At 36.3% G+C, this 23230-nt stretch overlaps 1 protein-coding gene across 5 annotated transcripts in view; it reads right to left on the bottom strand.

Annotated features, from left to right (window-relative positions):
• TASP1 (taspase 1) overlaps window positions 1-23230 on the bottom strand; it is a 261197-nt gene that overhangs the window by 199951 nt on the left and 38016 nt on the right. For 4 of the 5 annotated variants that reach the window (XR_504437.1, XM_008060150.1, XM_008060151.1 and 1 more), the window contains 2 exons: window positions 14672-14792; window positions 9560-9644 (listed from right to left, as the gene is read on the bottom strand). The exons of the other annotated variant lie outside the window; for it this stretch is intronic. Coding sequence is in view for 3 of the 4 variants with exons in the window: in XM_008060150.1 (XP_008058341.1) it covers window positions 9560-9644; window positions 14672-14792 (206 nt within the window). In the remaining variant the exon portion in view is untranslated. The remainder of the gene's footprint in view (window positions 1-9559; window positions 9645-14671; window positions 14793-23230) is intronic. 5 annotated transcript variants of the gene reach the window in all.

The following is a 23230-nucleotide window of genomic DNA, read 5'->3' as shown; positions in this document are numbered from 1 at the left end:
TATACTTTAAAATTTGAATAAGTATTTTGATTTAAGAAGAAAAAAAAAAGAAATCTGAGAATAGGAAACAGTTTTTCCTACTCTTGTACCAAACGAAAACCACTGCAAAGTTGTCACATAAATTTCAAAAGTTAGAATAACTGAAATAGGAACTTGGATCAGATTTGAGCTGTCCTGATGGTATTGTTAACATTTCCTTCTTCCAGAAAAAGAATTTAATAAAAGAAATAACTTGTCTTCATGCAAAAATGTAAAAGAGAAGGAGAATTAGTCAACTAAATGATCAAGACAGAAGTTTGGAGCTGAATCTAGTATTCTCAGTACTACCACTGGTCATTTTGGCTTTATTTCAGTATGTGTAATCAATGACATTTCACAAAATATTCTTACCTTGATTCTTTATTTTTTAATAATTCATAGGCTTGATTCTAACAAAATCAATTGGCTGTTGTCAGCTAAGCAACTTTTTAAAAAATATTTACAGGAAGGGGAATATTTGAATGTCATTTTACAAATAAGCATACTAAATATCTGTCCTTTCCTTAATATAAAAAATTATTGTCTAGTAAGTCCATCACACAAAACATCATATAATGCTTTTGAAATCATTTTGGCAAAAGCTTTCCCTAAAACTATACTAGCATATCAAAAAAAAACCCTTTCCAAAACATTAACTGCAGTTCCAATTCAAGTTTCTCTCAAGCATTCTTCTGACTCTCCAAGGAAAAGATTTTTAGAATGATTCATCCTAGTCTATCTGAAACTCCCACTGATTCTCCCTTTATAACTGGAATCAGACCACTTCTCATTACCTCCACTGCTACCACCTTGGTCTGAACTACCCTCATCTGATACCGGAATCGTTGCAATTGTCTTCACTACTTCTATGGTTGCCTTGCCCTGCGCCCCCTGACCTGTCAATTCTCAACACACCAGCCACTAAAATTCTTATAAAACACAAGTCAGATAATGGCATTCCTCTTCTCAAAATCCTGCAAATCCTCTTGTGAGGACTGGAGTAAAACCTGGAGTCTTTAAAATAATCTACAAGCTCCCACATAGCCTGATCCTTCCCATTCCCCACTTCATCTCTTGTTCCTCTTGCCCCCTTGTGTACTTCACTCTAGCCTATTGTAAAACCACCAGCATGCCAGGGAGGCTCCTGCCACAGAGTCTTCATCCTGACTGTTCCCTCTCTGTGACTCTTCCCCTATTTCCCAAATAGCAAATTTCATCATCTGCTAAACATCCCTTCTTTAACAAGGCCTCTTTAAAAATGCATCCCGGCCAGGCATGGTGGCTCAAGCCTGTAATCCCAACACTCATGGGTTCGAGAACAGCCTGGGCAACTTGGCCAGACTTCATCTCTACACTAAATCAAAAAATTAGCCGGGCGTGGTGGCGTGGGCCTTGTAGTTCTGGCTACTTGGAAGGATGAGGCGGAAGGATCGCCTGAGCCTAGTCGGTCGACGCTGGGGTGGGCGTGAACATGTCACTGTACTTCAGCCTGGGTGATATAGTAAGACTCCAACTCAAAAAAAAAAAAAAAATGCATCCCACATACAGCACTTCCCTATACCCAGTACTCCCAATTCCCCTTATCCTGCTATTTCTACCTTTGTCTTTTTCCACCTTTTAACATGCTATATAATGTATAGTTTACATATTGTATCTACTGGTTTATTTCTGCCTCCCTAAACTGCAAGCTTCATAAATGTGGGGCAGGGAATATCTTTGCTTTTACATCAATATGTCTAGCATTTAAAACAATGCCTAAAGCATACTAAGCATTAAATATTGGCAAGATATCAAACAAAATAATAAACTAGATTGTCAAACTTCCCTCGATTAAAAGATAACATTTTCTAAGTGTTATACCCATCTTGATCTATGTTAGAGCAGGTCTATTTTAAAAAGTAACAATACTATACTGAGACCAGCACTGTTGCAAGTGCTTGCAGAGAAAAACACCCTGAATCGGGCTATCTGGGCAGATAAGATTATGTAAATGACAGTCTTAGGGATAGGAACCACCTATTTTCAACTACCCATGACTTTGTCATCAGTCTCAAATGAGTAATTTAGTAATTTAGAAAACTCTTGAGGATCTTCAGGGGCCCCAATAATCAAAATACATTATCATGCATAAAACAGATGTAAGAGAAAAATGATAACTACTTCTTTGGACTTAAAAACTTATTTCCATTTTATCTATCATTTCTTTAAAGAAAGACAAATTCGATTATTGATCATTTAAAGCTTATAGCCAAAATGCAAATAAAGAACTTGCTATATTTTTAAAGAGGCCTTGTTAAAGAAGGGATGTTTAGCAGATGATGAAATTTGCTATTTGGGAAATAGGGGAAGAGTCACAGAGAGGGAACAGTCAGGATGATATGTAACAATCAAATTAAATAATAACAGAACTCTTTTTTAAAATTTATTACAGAAAATTTCAAATATACAACTGCTATGGTCTGAATACTTGTGTGGTCCCCCCCGACCCCAAATGGTATTAGGATATTGAGAGATGGGGCCTTCTAGGAGGTGATTAAGTCATCACAGTGGAGAACTTCAGAATGAGATAAGTGCCCTTATAAGAGATCTTGGAGTGCTTCCTTGCCCCTCCCACCATGTGAAAACTCAGCCCAAAGGCACTGCATATGAGAAACTGGCCCCTCATAGACACAGAATCTGCCAGTTCCTTAGTCTTGAATTTCCCAGTCTTCAGAACTATGTGAAATAAATTTTTATTGTTTACAAACAACCTACTTTATAGTACTAAGGTGTTTTGTTTCAGCAACCCAAATGGACTAAGACATACAACAGTACAGAGAATGTATAATGAACACAATGGATCATTACTCTGCTTCAGTCATTAATACACTGCTAATCTCAGTCATTTACACTCACATAGATTATTCTGCAGCAAATCCCAGGCATTATACCATTTCAACTATAAATACTTTAGTATGCATCTCAAAAAAAGGTTTAAAAAAATAATAACTATAACACAACTGACACCTAAAATAATTCAACAATAAATCCTTAGAATCAAAAAAATATCAAATGTTCACATTTTCCTGATGGTCTTGTAAGATTTTGGGGATTATTGTTATTTAGATTTTTACTTAGGTAACTCTTTGGCTGAATTTGTAATCTAACTAAGTCTATACTTTCTGATTAATTGGACACGTTGCTTATGTTTCTTTTAATCTTTAGGTTTTTAAATTTTCTTTTCACGCTCATAAAATAAAAGTACTATAAATTCAAAAGAATTTATAATTGAAGTGTCTAATGAGCACCTTGGATTTTATTCCTAACTAACATAAAACAACATTTGTCTTTTTAATCAAAAGAGATATAATTTCCAAAATGTGTAAGTTCTACATTAGGAGGCAGCAAATTTTCCCACAGAGGGCTTCATGGGATAAATCTCCGCTACAACAACTCAGTTTTAGCTTTGCAGTGCACAATCAGCCACAGATACTATGTACACAAGTGAGTATGGCTGTATTCCAGAAAACTTCATTTATAAAAACAGACAGCAGACCACAGGCCACAGTTTGCCAACCCACATTCTGTATGGTAATGGCTATCAAAATTGTAACCTATCATAATGTGGAGGAAAGATTCAAGATTACATAAAATAAAGAAATGAGGAAATTTGACAGAGTTTATGGTGGTAGTTTTACCAACTTTATAAAGATATCAAACATTACTGTACTAATAATAAACAGCAATACTTAAAGAGTATACCCTATCATAGTATGAATAGAGGCAGCAAGGAAATAAACTGCTCTGCTGAGGATTCACCAACAAAGAAGAGTTTATAAATTGCAATAATTTCAGACACAGCTCAAATAGATATACCTCTTGCCTTCTCCAACACGGTGTACTGATAAATGAACTTTTTATTTAAAGACTTTTTAGAAAACATCCATTATATTTAATGCCTTGCTGACCCCATAGTATAGCCACTTCAACAGACGACACCTGCTTTTTAAGTTCTTCCAGTTGGTTTTCAAAATTTTTCTACCTCCATCCATGGCATTGAGGAAGTAAACAATTTATAGGTGCTGAATGAATGAATAGAAGAGTGAACAAATGACTGAATGGGTATGAATAGTTACTTCTCACTATTATTTCCAGTCAGCTGCTTTTAATGTGATATGAATGGACTCCATAAATTTCTAACTGTCTAGCATAACTGTCAGCAAGTCTGGGACTCAGGTTCCTTATCTGTGTTACCCACATACATCAGATAATTTTTATAGGATAATGCATGTAAGCCATATAAAACACTGTCTGCCATAGTATACAAATGCAATAAATGTTATCTATTGTCATTATAGAAATTAGATGACAGAACTTATTAGAATCATGTGCAAATAAGGTCAAAGTAAAAACATGATATATTTGGTTATGTTGACTTAGAGTACTCAGGGAACTTGTGGGGTTTTTTAAACTACTGCAGTTATACAATGAACTTCCAGGTAAGTGAGAGATTTCTACTTCTAAGCAAGACGGAATAACAGGAAACAAAGTCACCCTCTCACCAAACCAATGAAAAAACCAACAGACATAATATAGAAAACAACCATTTCCAGACATAACACATTAGGCAACACAGGACAGTGATACTTTGGAGACGGGAAACAAGGTAAAACCTAGGCTTGCCTTACTATAACCACAGGGCTCACCTTCATTACTGCCTGGAGAGTTTCTAGACTACAGCACAGAAGCTCAGCGGTCTCTCTGAATAAGAGACAGAGCTGGGCATCCAGAGAGGCCAGGTTAGCCAGAGTTCATAGGACAGAGTACCGGAAAGGAGAGAGCTCCATAAAGAGAATGCCAGAGATCCACAGAGGACACCCTTCTAGTCTTCAGCTGAGTAGAGATCAATGCATGTGTAAGAGGAAATTACCTGACAACTTGGAATAAATAATCTGAAAGTTTTAAAGGAAACAATCCCCAAGTTCAGACACAGCCAAGAGCAGCTCCTGTTCCCACCAGCCAGAGTAAAAGGCCTCATTCTAGGTACATCTGTTAATAGTACTCTAAAAGGTTTTGCCTCAACAGCAAAGCAAAATTAGTTCAAGGCTACATGCTTCTCTAGTCTCATGCAACAAAGTTTAAAGCAAGACCTGAAAGGATCAAGTGGTTTTAAATAATTTAGCCATACCCTAGAAGAAAATGTAAGAATATTTGTTCAAATACAAAAACATACAGTATCCCAAAAAAGGAACATTCACAATGTCTGGAATCCAGTAGAAATTACCAAGCACGCAAAAAAGAAGGAAAGCATAACATATGAGGAGAAAAATCACCCTACTGAAAATAATGCAGAAATAACAAAGATAATAGAATTAACAAAGATATTAAACAGTTAGTATAATACTATTCATAGGTTCATGAAGCTAGAGGAAAGATTAAACATGTTAAGTAGACACATGGAACACTTTTATAAAAGATGCAAATCAAATTTCTAGAGACAACCACAAAATAAAAAATAAAAAATAAGTTTTAGCTGAGTGGGATTAGAAGGTGTTTAGACATTGAGGAAAAATAGTGAACTTGAAAACATAGCAAAGGAACTACTGAATAGGAAACAAAGAGAAAAAAAAGTAAACCATCAGTGATCTGTAAACAACAAGAGGCTAAATATTCATATATCAGAGTACTGAAGGATAGAAGGGGTAAGAGGTCAGAGAAAAATATCTGTAGACATAATGGCCAAAATTTTTCCAAATTTGATGAAATAGATATCCCTACACATTCAAAAAGCAAAATGAACGCAAATCAAAGGCATTATAAGGAAACTGTTAGCCAATATCATTCATTAACACAGATGAAAAAACTCCTTTAAAAACATTAGCAAACTGAACAACAATATATTTTCAAGGATAATACATTATGAACAAGTAGAATTTATGCCCGGAATGCAATTACTGTTTTATTGGTCAAAAATCAACCAATCACAAAAAACTTGAAAACACACACATATATTAACCCCAAAGCAAAAAAAAAAAATCAACCAATCACTACATTCATTGAATAAATAAGAAAAATTTGAAGATCACATCAATAGATGCAGAAAAGCATTTGACAAAATACAACACCTGTTCCTATCAAAAACTCTCAGCACACTAAGAAAAGAATGAAACTTTTTCAACATGATTAAGAACATCTGTGATAAACCTACAGTAATCATCATATTTAATGGTGAAAAGCCAAGTGTTTCTTCCCTGAGATCACAAACAAGGCAAGGATATCTGTGCTCACACTTCTATTCTACACTGTACTGGAAGTTCTAGCCAGCACAATAAAGCAAGGGGAAAAAAATTAATGAAAGGAATCCAGTTTAGAAGTAAAATAATCTTTATTCTCAGGAGAGAAATCTATACAGAAAATCTTATAGAAGCTATAAAAATAGTACTAGAAAAAAATGAATTTATCAAATTCCCAGGATATTTATACATTAATATTAGTCATATTTCTATACACTGGCAATGAGCAATTGAAAATTAACATTTTTATTGTTTTGTTTTTTTCTTTTTTGAGTTGGAGTCTCACTCTGTCGCCCAGACTGGAGTGCAGTGGCCGCTCCCGGCCACCGCAGCCTCGACCTGCTGGGCTCCGGCGATCCTTCCGTCTCAGTCTTCCGAGTAGCCAGAATTACAGGCATGCGCTACCACGCCCGGCTGATTTTTTTGATATATTGTAGAGATGAGGTCTCGCTGCCCAGGAGGGTCTCGAACCCGCGGGCTCAGGCAATTCACTCATCTCAGCCTCCCAAAGGCGCAGTATTACAGGCTGAGCCACCGAGCCCGGCTGGAAATTAACATTTTTAGATAAGCCATTTACGTATAAAAAAGAATGGAATACTTAGGTATAAATATGATAAAAGCTGTGCAAGATCCATATACTGGAAACTATAACACACTGTTCAGAGGTTAAAGAACCTTAATAAATGGATATACTGGAATTCTAATCAAAATTCCAGCTGGCAAGTTATACATATGGACAAATTAATTCTAAAATTCATATGAAAACCTAAATTAACAAAACAATTAGCAAACAAAAAATAAAGCTGAAGAACTATGTATGTGAGAAAATGAGCTAGCTTTTTCTTTTTCAAAGTTTATAGTTCTTAAACACTCTGGAAACTAATCTTTCGTTTGCTTCATATCTTGTAAAAAATTTTTCTTAGTTCCAACTGGAGAGTGTCAATTAATTCTGATCGTGGTATTTTCACTTGCCATACTTCAATATTTAGGGTTTTTTTTAAATCTTCATAAGGTTTTTGCTGCCCTACAGTCATAAGCATACTCTCCCATATTTTTTCCTAATATTTTTATAATGTGCTTTTTTTTACATTTACATCTGGGCTTTATTTTTCTGAGTGCTGTAACACAGAAATTTTAACTTGAACTAGATAGCCAAATATCCCAACACAATTGATTTAATACAACATCCTTTTCCCCACAATGATTTGAGACGACACTGCAATCATATACTAAAATCCCTTATACACTGACTCTGCTTCTAGATATGCAGTTCTATTCTACTGATCCTTTTTATTCCTATACCTATATCAACCTGCATTTCTGTAGTATCATATAAAAGTATCATGTTATCTATTAGATAATTTCAACTCTCTGATCTGTTTCAAAATTGTCTTGGTGATTCTTGTACACTTGTTCCTCCATATAAATTTGAGAATCTGTCAACAAACGTCATGAAGGGCGGGGGCAAAGGGATTATGGTAGACTTGTAGGTGAACTTCAAAATGCTTTTTACAGGGTTTATGCTATGTTTCTTATAAACTAAAACAACTACATCTTTTCCTCCCTACTGGATACGTGTCTTCTAAACTGTGTAGTGTTAATTACGCTCTACATACAACAAGAAATATTGGGTAAAAGAGCACAGTCATGTTTAAATACACACTGAGAATATAAATCCAGAGATAATCTCTTTGCACCTATTATTCCCCTAAAGAGGTACCTATTGAACAAACACTTACTAAATTTTGGGTTGGTGAACTTCATTCAAGTTAAACAAAATAACATGGGTTTAACATAAATTATTAGAAAAGTTCACGTAAGAATTTTTAAACATTTTTCTGACTTTCAGTTACAAGGAAAATTATTGAGATCAGTCAAACACATATTAGAAATTATCTCAAAAAATCAAGTTTGCTATGGAACAGCTCACAGAAAAAAAAAAAGAAATTTAATTTTTAAAAAAGAAATCAGGTTTGCTTCCCATTACCATTGCTTTATCAAAAACATATAATATTTAAAATTAACATTTCTTTGATAATTTTTAAATAATTGATTGTTGTACCATAAACAATTGGGAAGAATATGATCAAAAGGAAATCTTAAATATATTTGGGTAAAAGTTTTAAGATTTTTTTCAGCTATATTAATATATTTTCTGTGACTTCAAAATATAATAGAGTCAAACAATGATTCCTGTAGTACTTGCACTGTTGTCACAATTTTGAATAGAAAACATTAATGTAGTCTTCATAGTCAGGCATGCTGAGCAGACTGAACATGACATGGTATTAAAATATATGTGTTAATATTGTTAGGCATGCTAACAGTATGGTGGCTATGTTTTCCAAACATAGAGATATTTACAAAACTATTTAATGGTAAAATACACTGCAAGGAATTTGCTTTAAAATACTATATAAAATACATCCCCTCCCTACCCTCTCTCTGCTATTAGGCTAAGGACAATGTCTCTCCAGCTCAGTGGTTCTCAAATTTTAGGTGCATCAGAATCACCTGCAGGGCTTGTTAAAACAGATTGTTGAGTCTAAAACCCAAAGTTTCTGATTTAGATTAGAATTCTGAGGTGAGGCCCCATCATTTGCAATTTATTTTTTTTTTGAGTTGGAGTCTCACTTCGTCGCCCAGGCTAGTAGAGTGCAGTGGCGAGCTCACAGCCACCCCAGCGTTGATCTGCTGGGCTCCGGCGATCCTCCCACCTCAGCCTTTCAAGTAGCCGGAACTACAGTTGCGCGCTACCATTCCCGGCTAATTTTTTTATTTATTGTAGAGATGAGGTCTCACCAAGTTGCCCAGGCTGGTCTCAAACCTGCGAGCTCAGACAACCTTCTCGCCTCGGCCTCCCAAAGTGCTGGGATTATAGGCTTGAGTCACCGCACCCAGTGAAGAACTTCTTAAAATTAAATATTACTTTAGACTCTGGACTTCAATGTGTAAGATACTTTTAAAGTTTCATAATAAAGTATCCTGACTGAGTACTTAGTAAGAGCAAAAACATCTTTGTAATCAACTACCAAACCAAAATTTAGCTCTGTTCTCTTTTCAGCTTTAATCCACAATATTCTATTCCAGCCAAAGCTTTATCAAGGTTTCAAAATGGTCCACACAAAGTGTGTCTTCCTCTCAAAGGCATGCTACTGCTAATGTGTAACCAACAGCATCAAGCCTTCTGTAGATAAAAACAGTCTTCAAACACTGCATGCACTAAAGACCAAAGACCCAGGAAAAGTCGGGAAGAACAAAGTGGTTACCAGGGAGGAATTCTGCCAGCCGAGAGCTTGCCCTTCTGTCCTTCACACAAGAGTCTGTTTGCAACTGAGACTGGGTTCTTGATTCCTATAAAATTGGCAAAAAAAAAAAAAAAAGTCAGAAATGCCTTCAAGTTTCCCAGTCAGCTTTGTGGCTGTTTCAAAAAAACAACTTTAAATATATCTTGGAAATTATTCTTTCAATATATCAAATCATACTAATGAAAACCTGCAGTAACTATGAACAGTAAGAGTTAAATCAAAAAATGTATGAAATACCTAGTAGATGCAAGAAAAGAACAAATATAAAACATATATTCTCCTATTTTGTCATGTGCTACAGCAGCAAAAGCTGAATATGAAATACTACATATTTAAATCAGGTCCATCTTTAATAGACTTCAGAAGTGAATACAAAATATAAACTGAAAATGTGATACTCTCCTGCTATCAAAACTAAATACATGTTCCAGGCATTTATTGACCATAAAACCATGAATTTTCTTTAAAGAATAAACATGATTATAAACAGCCCCAAAATGACCTTAGAGAGAAAAATTAACAGAGAAAGATAAGCTAAAAAATTTAAAGGTCTCCTACAAGAGAGACAGAACAGAAAAAAAGGTTCTTCAAACTAGATAATGATGAGAAGAAAAGGATAAGTATGTACAAGATTGCAACCTAAAATGTGGTTCAGACTGTTTCCAGGAGGCTAACCAGTAAGTAAAAGTGAGATGACAGTGCTTATCTGGGAGGAAAGACAGAACAGTATTAGCGTGATAAACATGGTCAGGATGACAATGACAAATATGACAATGTTGACAATGATGATGATGATGATGGTAGCAAGCAATGAAAGTAACTAGTACATAACATACACCAGGCCCAGTGCAAAACTCTTAAAAGTATCAGATGATTTAACTGATCCTTCAACTCTTTCATATAGTTACATTTATTAATCCTACCTGATTAATGAGGCAACATTTGCACAGAGGGTTAATTTGCCTGCCAAAGATCACAGAGGCAGCTAATAGCAGAGACCATACCTTTAATCACTAATCTACAGATGTCTCTCAGGACACTATTAATATAAACAAATCAGCAGTGGACTATGAAGAGACTACAAAAACTTAATTAAGGTCACCAGATTAACTCAAATCAATCATAGAAATTTAGCTAAATACAGCCGGGAGTGGTGTTCATGCCTATAAATCCTAATACTTTGGGAGACCAAGGCAGGGGAATCACTTGAGCCCAGAAGTTCAAGACCAGCCAGTACAACAACATGAGACCTTGTCTTTATAAAAAATACCCAAAAAAAACACAAAAAATTAGCCAGGCATGGTGGCATATGCCTGCAGTCCCAGTTACTCAAGAGGCTGAAGGATTGCCTGAGCCCAAAGGTCAAGGTTATGGTGAGCCGTAACCAATTTCACTGCACTCCAGCCAGAGTGACAGAGTGAGACCCTGTCTCAAAAAAAAAAAAGGAAAGAGAAAATAAATATAGCTAAACATCAAAAAGTTTTGTCATGAAAAACATCAATAAAAGGAAAAGCCCAAATCAGATCTCTATACTAGTTCTCAAAATAGTGTATTTCTGGATGTGATGATTCAGTATTGTAAAGACATTAATAATTTCCAATTTATAAATTCAAATCTATGAATTCTCCATCAAAACTTCAAAAAGATTTCTATGATGCATGATGACTCTTAATCAGGAAAAGAAAATTTTGAAAAAGAAAATGAAGAAGTATTCAACCTACAAGATACCATTTCTTAGCCAAAGCTCTTCTAATTAAAAGAGTGTGATTTGAGTACAATATAAACAAACATACCAATGGAATGGAAATAAAGCTAAAGTTTAGAAACAGACACATGAATTTGGGCTTTTAATATATAATACACATAGCATTTCAAGTCAGTGGAGAAAGGATAAACTACAAATAAGACGAAGAAGGAACACAGAGTGAAAAGCACATGAGTCAGACTACTTTATAACGGCTTCAGTCAATCGGTTTATTGCTCCTGAGCTATGACTTTACCTTTTGTTGCCTGAACTGTGTGGAAGTGGATATGGGACCTAATGCTTCCTTTGCCACAATAACAAGCTTTGCCAGTAGGGGGAACTGACAAAACACTGCAGGAGGAAAGGGTAGCTTGCTCACCAGGCTTCCCTATTTGGCCCACATAGTATTCTCCAGTGCTAAATGATCAGCTTTCTCCAGTATTTGGCCACCATATGTTTTCTCCAGTTTCTGATTTGCATCCCAACAACATAGCTGAGAGCCCCAGAAAGAATGAAACTGTACCCCAGTCTCCCAGTCCATGTCTCTGATCCCCATACCTGCTCCTCAGCCCCACGGGCACACATAGCAAGTGTTCCAAGGGGACAGCTGTGTCATGAGTCAAAAGTCCAATCTTCATCTACTCAATGGAGATTTAATTCCCACAGCCTCTTGACCTCTATGTGCCCACCTACCAGCCTGAGCTCACCTCTGTCCCTCAAGATTGGTTCCCATCCAATGACTACGGACCAGCTCCGGTCTGGGTAACCCAGCAACTTCTCTACCATAAATGGGCAGCAGCCACACCTCCTTCAACGAGGTCTGAACACACTTCTAAGCTTATCTTTCCTTGGGTACTCTCCTTCTACCCTAGGGTACACTTTCAAGTCTTTCCATCTTTATAGAGTTACTGCTCTGTCACTGCTTAGTAACTCTTTATATTAAACTCATATTTGACCTTCTGTGTGGTTCCTGTCTCCTGGTTTGACGTAGACTGATACAATAATCGTAGACAAATTACTAAATCTGTCCTGTGTCTGTTTTCTCATCTGTAAAATAGAGATAACAGTATAGACCTCAAAAGGTATTGTGAGAACTAAATGACTTATTTTATGTAAACCACCATAGAACAATGCCTAGTACATTATAGTTACTCCTTAAATGGTAGCTATTATTAGTTATTCAAGTAATTATGTAGGAACAATTTTTAGTCATTTCAGAAAATAACACATTCAGGGGTAATTGACAAATTATATACATGTTAAAGGGGAATACAGTTGACTATGCTTTAAGTTATAAGAGAGAGAAACTTTAAGAAATGCAAAATACCACTGTACTCCAGCCTGAGTGACAGGGAAAGACCCTGTCTCTCAAAAAAACAAAAAAGAAAAAGAAAGAAATGCAAAATACAAAAACCACAATAGGAAAGGGGTTTTTTTGCTTGTTTGTTTTTGTTTTCTTTAGAAAGCAAGATTTATTAAGAGAACAGAAAAGCTCCCACAGTGGGAGGAGACCCAAGGGGGTTATCCCACAACAAGAAAGATTTTTTTAACAAATAAAAATTTGAAATTCCAATAAGATTATTATAAAGAGTTAAAAGACAAGTCACACAAGAGGTATAAACAGACAGTTCAGAGAAATGCTAATAGGCTTTAAACAAGAAATTTTCATAAATGTCAATAAAATTTCATAATTAAAAATTAAAACTAATTGAATCACCCCTTCTTACATATCACAAAAATCATAAAGGATACAAAACGTCAGAACCAATGAATAACCAAATTGACCCAGTTGACATAGAGTACTTCAGCCAACAACTATGGAATATATATTCTTTTTAAGTTCACACAGAACATTTATCAAAACACACCATATGCTGTGCCATACAGCAAGTCTCTAAAGGCTTCAAATGACTGGAATTATTCATAGTATAGTTTCTGACCACAGTGAAGTTAAACTAGAAATCAATAAAAGACAGTTAACTAAAATAGGCCAGGTGCAGTGGCTCGTGCCTGTAATCCCAGTACTTTGGGAGGGTAAGGCAGAAGGAATATTTGAGTCCAAGAGTTCAAGACCAGCCTAAGCAACATAGTGAGACCTCATCTGTATCAAAAAACAAAAAATTAGCTGGGTGTGGTGGTGCATGCCAGTAGCCCCAGATCCTCGGGAGGCTGAGTCAGAAGGCTCACCTGAGCCCAAGAGGTCAAGGTGACGATGAGGCATAATTGTGCAATTGCACTCCAGCCTGGATGGCAGAGTAAGACCCCAATTCAGAAAAAAAAAAGAAGAAAGCTAACTAAAATGTTTTTTTGGCAAATAAATTTGACAGCTCATATGAAATATGTAATGACTTGATCTAAGTGGTGGTTCATATGGCTGTATCAAAAAATTCATTAAGCTATACACTTAAAGTCTGTGCACTTCGTGTTTATTCTGCTTTAATAAATTAATTATAAAACATAAGATATATCTTCTGTGTAGTGAAGTGGGAAAAGATCTCCAACACATTCTTATTTAAAGAAAAGTGTCATAATAATAAATACATATCACCGGGCTTGGTGGCTCATCCTGTAATCCCACGCCTTTGGGAAGCTGAGGTGAGTGGATTGCCTGAGCCCACGAGGTCGAGACCCGCCTGGGCAGGCAAGACCTCATCTCTACAGTAAATCAAAAAAAATCAGGTGGGCGCGTAGCGCACGCCTGTAATTCCGGCTACTCAGAAGGCTGAGGCAGAAGGATCGCCGGAGCCCAGCAGGTCGAGGCTGCTGTAGCCGGGAGTGGCCACTGCACTCCAGTCTGGGCGAGAGAGTGAGACTCCAACTCAAAAGGAAAAAATAATAATAATAATAAATACATATTTGTAAAAAACAATTATCCTTACAAAATAAAATTATGTCTCTATTACATATAATATAAAGGCACTGAATTTTTCACTGGTTAAATCCCTGGGGGAGAAGGGAACAGAAAAGAAAGATTTGGAGGATCAACAGTAAATTTTATTTATATCATCTGAAATTTTTTACAATAAAAATATAGTATTCCTGTATTTCAAACTGTACACTTAATATACTATTTTAAATGTCTGTAATCTCTTGAAGGGATGGAGAATGATCAAATTCTAACAAAAAACTTGGAGATGGGCTGCTTTGCTGCTTTCTTTAAAACTACTCACAGCTACAATTTTGTTTTAAATTTAGTAAAAGAAGGAAAATATTTGTTTTCAATACTACTTCAAGAAAGAATGGTGAAAAAGACCAGACCAAGTCCTAAAAGGGATAAAATAGCAACATGCATAGGTTTTCAAAGATAGTATGTCACAATGCTCACATACCACTCAATGCTCCAACTGCTCCAAAATTTAAGGATTTCCCATCCATTATGCTGGCATCACACTCAATTTCACCTAAGAGATTTAGATTAGATCCCATTCCTGCATTTGTAAAAGGAGAATCCTAAAAGACAAAAACAAAAATTAAAATACCATTAGTCTCAAAGAAGAATGCCAATCCTTCATGAACTGTTCTAAACACGAGGTGAGAAAACACTTCCCAACTCATAATATGATGCCAATACTACCCTGATATCAAAACACAACAAAGCTATCAGAAGAAAACGCAACTATGGATCGATAGACCTTGTAAATATTGACACAAGTCATCAAAGAAACACTAGCAAATCAAATCCAGCAAAATATAAAAACAATTATACATCACAAACAAGAGGAAAGCAAGGCTGGTTTAATATCTGAAAATCAATCAATGTAATACCCTATAGGAATAACATAAAGGACAAAAAAATCATATTAATAAACACAGCAAAAAGCATTTTACAAAATCCCACACCCATTCATGAGAAAATACTCAACAAACAAGATACAGAAGAGAACTTCTTTAACATAATAAAGGATATCTATCCAGATGTTCAGAGCTAACATCTAAATTAATAATCAAAGACTGAATGCTTTCTTCTAGGATTATGAACAAGACAGGATGTCCACTCTCACCACCTATTCACCAAATAATACTATTCATTATACATGAATTCGAAAGTATACTATGATAATCCAAAAATGTACTTTGCAAACAACAGAGCAACTACTGAAAAATAAAATGAAGAGGTATAGCTAAGAGGACAATAATGGAGATAAAATGGAATCATTTTTAATCCCCAAAAAAGGCAGGAAAAAAATGAGAACAAAGCAAAGATGAAACCAATAGAAAACAAATAGCAAGATGATAGCCTTAAACACTACAATGTCAATCAAACTCAAAGTGACTAAACACGTCAATTAGAAGGCAGAAAAGATCTCACTAATTTGAGATCTTCCTTCTTTTCTAATAAGCACGGAATACTATAAGTTTCTTAAGAACAAGGAAGATTATCCCTCTTGAATGTACATGGAAAAATCCTCAACAAAACAGTAACATATAGAGACCAGGGCAAGATGATAGAAGCGGTTGGAGTGAGTCTCTGCAACAGTGAGTGTGCATAAAGACTAATTTGTGTTTTTCTGTGTGTGCAAGCTGGTGAGCAAATGTAGAACTGTGGAGAGACATGGGATCAAATGCCCAAGGTCCTCCTGCAGAACCAGCTGCAATTTGCTGCTTCTCTGAATTTGGCAACCACCATGCACAGATGGATCCACCATTCCCAGGGCACTTCTTGGGAAAAAGGCAGCAGGGATCAGCAGCCTCTTGACAAACGCACTGGCTCACACCACCACCCATGGCAACAGTCGGCCACTGACAGCAGAGACTGCACAGAGAAAGCACAGAGAGTAAATCTGAAGCTGAACCCCACTGTTGGATAAAACACTGGGTGAATGCCATTTTGATGACATTTTCTGTTCCAAGCCCAGCAGGGGTCTTCTCTAGCTCCCCCGATTCTGGGCAGCCTATATCCAGCATCTCTGCACCCCTCTGGGATCACCAAAGTATGCCCAGAGAGGATATTCCAAGTCCAAAATACTGGAGAGACAGAGGCCTCACCCCCATACTGGATCACCCACAGACACATGTAGTACCAGCTGAGCAGTCCCAGTGGCCAGTCTGGGTGAGTCCTGGAGTCAACCCCTTCTCCAGCTGTCCATGGGGCATCTGTCTGTCCCACACGGAGAACAGCCAATCAGCCTGCTGGCTAAAAGCAGAGGGGAAGGCTAGAGACCAGAGCCTACTCCCTACCACCACCAAAATCAGCAGCACAGGAGACAGGCTGGTAAAAGGGAAAGGAGCCTGAAGTTCCAGAAACAACCAAAAGAGGGAGGTATTTTTTTTTCCTCTGCTTTCTCCACACATAGCCTTCTGTGAGAGACTTATGATTCGGTCTGCCCCTATTTCTATCTCCTTTTTTTTTTTTCTCCTTTATATTTGAGGGAGAGTGCACCTTCAATTTTTGTTGTTGTTGTTTGTTTTGTTGTTTTCTTTAACTATTTATCTGTTCATTTGTGTGCCTATCTGTTTTCCTTCCCCTTTCTTGTCATCTCCTTTTTGTCTCTCTTCTTTCTTTCTCCATTCTTTTCTTTTTTCTTATCTCATTTTGGTTTCAGGGGGCATACATATGCCCCCACCAGATGGATAGATTTTTAAGGTGGTAGAAAGTAGATTCCAGGGGGCCCATAAACCCATCAGTGAATAGTGTGATCTGCAGATAACTTCTGACCCACAGCTTCCCCCATTACACCTTAATCAATTATCTAAACTGCAAAAAGACAGCATAGCCTCTCAGTCTGGCTTCTAAATTGAACAAACCAGAGAATCTATATAAGGAAGAATAGGAGATTGAGCAAACATAAGTGAAAGCTAACCTCCTTATTCCTGAACAATGGAACTAAAGGGTGAAGGGGGGAATGGGAGCAGAAACCATGAAGAAAAACTAAAGGAAGAACACCCTCGAGTACCTTCCAGACTCCTAGGAAGACATGACCTGAGAATATAGACTTCAGAAGTCAAACAATGAAGACCCACAGAATGACTGGTATCAAATCAAAAACCCAAATACCAGGATATTAATAGAGAGAATGAATAGACATGAGGAGAGACAAGAGGAAAGAATGAAAGAGTTGATATCTGAGATAACAGTGATACAGAATACAGTAAATGAAATAAATAACAAACGGAAAAGCATGGAAAGCAGACTTAAACAAGCAGAAGAAAGAATCTTGAAAGAGCTTGAGGACCAAAATATGGAACTAACTCAAACTGTTAGAAACATAGAAAGCAGGCTTAAAAAGATGGAACAAAGTCTCCAAGAGATGTGTGATTATATCAAGAGGCCAAACTTAAATGTGACTGGTATTCCTACGGCAGAAAGGCAGACAAGAGACTATCCTGGAATAAACATTCCATGAAATTATCCAAGAAAACTTCCCTTATCTCAAAAGAGACATGACCATTCAAACACAAGAGATTCAGAGAACCCCTGCAAGGCATCAAATGAGAAGACCAACTCCTAGACACATAGCAATTCACTAACACAAAGTAGGTTTAAAAGAAAAAAATCTAGAAGCAGCAAGAGAGAAAGGTCAGACTACCTACTGGGAAAGACCAATTACAATAGCAACGGTCTTATCTACAGTTACACTACAGGCTAGAAGAGACTGGAGTCCAATCATTAAAGTTCTCAAAGATAAACAATTCTGACCAAGAATTTCCCACCCAGCTAAGCTAAGCTTCATCAGTGATGAAGAATTAAAAGCCTTCCCAAACATTCAATCTCTAATAGTTTATGCGGCCTCCAGACCTGCTCTACAAGAGACACTCAAGAAAGTATTAAGCACAGAAGAAAAAAAGAACCACACTCTTCCCACGAATGCAGGAAAAGAACAAAAACACACACATATATCAACCCAAAAATCAAAAGAAAGCATACAAATGAACAACAAACTCCATAAGATAAACTCTCACATCTCAATAATCAGCCTGAACGTGAATATACTAATAAAAGTATCACTGAAAAGACACAGAATGGCAAACTGGATTTTAAAAACATGATGCAAAAATATGCTGTCTTCAGGAGACTCATCTCTCCAGAATGGACACTCACAGACTCAAAGTTAGATGATGGAAAACAAATCTTCAGGCTAACGGAACGCAAAAGAAAATAGGAGTTGCGATCTTAATCTCAGACAAAATACCCTTTAAGCTATCAAAAATTTAAAAAGATACGGAAGGATACTCCATAATGATAAAAGGTTCAATCCATCAATAAGAAATATCCATCCTAAACATATATGGTCCCAACACAGGACCACCAACTGTTATAAAGCAGCTTCTAGGTAAGCTAAATAAAAATATTATCTCTAACACTATCATAGCTCAGGACTTAAGAAACCCACTAACAACCTTAGATAAATCATCAAAGTAAAAAATCAACAAGGAGATCTGAAATCTCAACTTAATGCTTGACCAAATACACTTAATAGATACCTACAGAACACTCCACCCAACAACCATGAAATATATATTCTACTCATCACCACATGGAATGTCCTGCAAGATCAACCATATCCTCAAAACACAGTGGTATAGAAATAAATATCAACATCAACAAAACTTCCCCAAAACCTACAAAGACATGAATACTAAACAGCATGATGCTGAACAACTCCTGGGTCAACACAGAAATCAAAGTAGAAATTAAAAGATTTTTGGAAACAAATAAAAATAAAGACACATCTTACCAAAAACTCTGGATGTCATGAAAGCAGTAATGAGAAGGGAACTCATTTCTTTATGAACACACATCAAGAAAACGGAAAGATCACAAATTAACAGCCTAACAAATCACCTAAGGGAACTGGAAAAAGATAAACAAAACCCTATACTTCAGCAGAAGAATCCAGATCACCAAAGTAAAAGCTCAAATGCAGGACAGAGAAGACAAAAATATAATTTAAAAAAATCAAAGAAACAAAAAGCTGGTTCTTTGAAAGGATAAAAAAGATGAATGGACTTCTAGCCAGAATGACCAAGAAAAAGCCCAAATCAACACAATCAGATATGCAAAAGATCAAATCACAACAGACCCTGAAGAAATACAAAAAAATTATTGGAGATTACTATGCACACCTATATGGAAACAAACTTGAAAACCTAAATGAAATGGAGAACCTTCTGATAACACACAACCCCTCAAGGTTAAAACAAGAAGAAATTGATACACTAAATAGACCAATAACAACTCAGAAAATCAAGTCCATCATAAAAAAAAATTACCTACCAAAAAAAGTTCTGAACCAGATGGCTTTCCAGTGGAGTTTTACAAGACATACAGGGAGAAGCTGACACCAATCCAACTGAAAGCATTCCTAGCAACTGAGAAAGTCAAAACTCTCCCTCCTCAAATTATTTTATAAAGCTAACATTACACTGATATCCAAACACTGATAGATCCAACAAAGAAAGAGAACTATAGGCCAATATCTCTAATGAACATAGATGCAAAAATACTCAACAAGATTCTAGCAAATTGGATCCAATGGCATATCTCAAAAATTATCCACCATGACCAAGTAGGCTTCATCCCATGGATGCAGGGCTGGTTCAACATCCACAAGACTATAAATGTAATGAAATACATCAACAGATATAAAAGTAGGAATCACATGATTATAACCTTAGACACAGAAAAAAGCTTTCAATAAAACCCAGCATCCCTTCTTGATTAAAAAAAAAAAAAAAAAACCCTTGTACACCTAGGCATAGCGGGAACATAACTCAAAATATTAAGAGCCATCTATGATAAACCCATAGCCAACAAATTGCTAAATGAACAATTGAAAGCATTTCCCCTGAAAACCGGAACAAAAAAAGGCTGCCCACTTTCACCCCTCCTGCTCAATAGTGTGGCAAGTCCTAGCTAGAGAAATCAGACAAGAGAAGGAAATCAGGGGTATTCAAATAGGAAAAGAGAAAGTCAAGTTATCCCTCTTTGCTGACAATATGATTCTATACCTTGAAAATCCAAGAGGATTTTTCAAAAACCTCCCTGTACTGATAAAGGACTTAGGCAAAGTCTCAGGGTATAAAATCAACATGCAAAAGACAGTCACATTCTTATACACCAAAAATAAACAAGCAAAGAACCAATTAAAAAGTGCAGTCCCATCCACAATAGTAACAACAACAACAAAATGAAATACCTTGGCATCTTCCTAACCAAAGTAGTGAAAACACTTTACAATGAAAACAACAAAACACTGCTCACAGAAGTCTCAGATGATACAAATAAATGGAAAAATATTCCATGTTCATGAATTGAAAGAATCAATATCATTAAGATGTCCACATCCTATCCAAGGCAATCTACAGATTTAACACAATACCCATTAAGTTACCAACATCATTATTCTCCAGAAACAACAATACAGAAATTCATAAGGAAACATAAACAATCACAAATGCCAAAACAATCCTCAGCAAAAGAAATAAAGTGGGAAGTATCACACTTCCAGACTTTAAACTGTATTATAATGTTACAATAATCAAAACAGCCTGGTGTTGGTACAAGCACAACATATAGACCAATGGAACAGGATAGAGATCCCAGAAGCAAAACTTCAATCTTTCAATTAACTCATCTTCAGCAAAGCCTCCAACAACAACCACTGGGGAGAAGAGAACTTATTCAGTAAATAGTGCTGGGAAAACTGGCTGACCACATGCAGAAGAGTAAAACAAGACCCTTATCACCATACACAAAAATCAACTTGAAATGAATCAAAGACCTAAACATAAAACCTCAAACTGTAAGAACCTTAGCAAATGCAGGAGACACCACCTTCACTGAAATTGGACTGGCAACCAAATCCTGACCAAACCCTAAATGCCCATGCCATGAAAGCTAAGATAGACAAGTGGGACCTCATCAAACTGAAAAGCTTCTGTAAAGCAAAAGAAACCATCAAAAGAGCAAGGGGATAGCCCACAGAATAGTAAAAAATATTTGCTAACTATATATCTGACAAAGGTTTAACATCTAGGATCTACAAGAAACTCAAATGTGCTGAAAAGAAAAAACCAGACAGCCCTATTAAAAAGTGGGTTAAAAATATGAACACACATTTCTCAAAAGAAGATATATAAACAGCCAATATATACATGAGAAAATGCACAGTCCCACTAATCATCAAAGAAATGCAAATCAAAACCACACTGAGATACCACCTAACTCCAGCCAGGATGGCCATCATCAATAACTCAAAAAACAGATGTTGGAGAGGATATGGGGAAAGAGGAACACTTCTACACTGTTTGTGGGAGTGTAAATTAGCACAACCTCTGTAGAAAACAGTGTGGCAATTTCTAAAAGTTGACCTTCCATATGACCCAGCAATACCTCTTCTGGGAATATACTTGGGAAAATTAAATCATTCTATAAAAAAAGATACCTGCACATGCATGTTTATTGCAGCATTATTCACAATAGCAAAAACATGGAACCAACCGTGCTACCCATCAAAAGTGAACTGGATTAAAAACTGTGGTACATATACACAATGGAATATTATGCAGCCATAAAGAAAGACAAAATTATGAGCTTCACAATAACTTGGATGGATTTAGAGTCTATAATACTCAGTGATTCATCACAGGAACAAAGAACTGAGTACCACATGTTCTCACTCATAAGTAGACACTGAACAATTGCCAGTAATATTATAAGAAAGGGATTGGCAGTAGTGGGAAACTGCAAGGTGTGAAGGAGGCACATTTCATCAATACATGTACCTGATCTCAAACCAAGTGAAATGAGGACTAAAGGGAGGCCCAAACTGTACCTGTATTATGACCACTTGTATATCTAATCCTAAACTATACCCCATATGTTTAAAATAAAAAGAATTAAAAACAAAACCTGAACAAATCTAATCCAGCAATATGCAAAAAGAACAATACATTACAACCAAGTGAGGTACATCTCAGAAACACAAGACTAGTCCAACATTTGAAAATCAATCAATTAACACACCATATGATAATCTCAATAGTTGCAGCAAAATTATTCCAAAAGGTTCAGTATCTATTCACAATGTAAAAACTCTCAGTAATCTAGGAATTAAAGGAAATTTCCTTAACATAATTAACCTGGTCCGGCTCAGTGGCTCAGCCTGTAATCCCAGCACTTTGGGAGACCAAGGCGAGTGGATTGTATGAGCCCACGGGTTTGAGACCAGCCTGGGCAACTTAGCAAGACCTCGTTTCTACAATAAATCAAAAAATTAGCCAGGCGTTGTAGCACGTGCCTGCAGTTCTGGCTACTTGGAAGGCTGAGGTGGAAGGATTTCTGGAGCCCAGCAGGTCGCCGCTGGGGTGGCTGTAAGTGTGCCATTGCATTCCAGTCTGGGCAACAGAGTGAAAAAAAACATAATTAACCTGAAAAGGATAACACATCATGACCAAGTAGTATTTATCCCAGGAATGCCAGGCTGATTAAACAGTAAAAAATTGATCAATACAACTCACCGTATTAAGAGGAAAAAGTGAAAACCATATAATCAACTCAATAGATAAAAATAAAGCAGCTGACAAAATTCAGTAACCATTTATGATTTTTTTAAAAAATAGATTCTGGAAAACAAGGAATAGAAAAAAACTTTCTCAACCAGATAAAATTTATTTATGAAAAACATGTGACTAATGTCATAATTGGAAAGACTTTCTCTAACATTAGGAACAAAACAAATACAATTTGTTCTATTTCCATTCAACATCATATAAGTGTCTTGGCAAGTAGGCAAGAAAAAAATGTCATATACATTTAAAAAGAAAAACTTGCAGTGAAATTGTGTATATTTTTAAAACAAGCAAGAGAACCACTGAGTAGGGTTGTAAGATACAAGATCATCAAACAAACTTTTCTCTATGTAGTAGCAACAAACTCTTGAAAATTT

The sequence above is a fragment of the Carlito syrichta genome, unplaced genomic scaffold (assembly GCF_000164805.1).
Source record: "Carlito syrichta isolate Samal-C Ts95f unplaced genomic scaffold, Tarsius_syrichta-2.0.1 Scaffold304542, whole genome shotgun sequence".
In the NCBI taxonomy this organism is placed as follows: Eukaryota; Metazoa; Chordata; class Mammalia; order Primates; family Tarsiidae; genus Carlito; species Carlito syrichta.
This window is presented reverse-complemented; position numbering and strand designations above follow the sequence as displayed.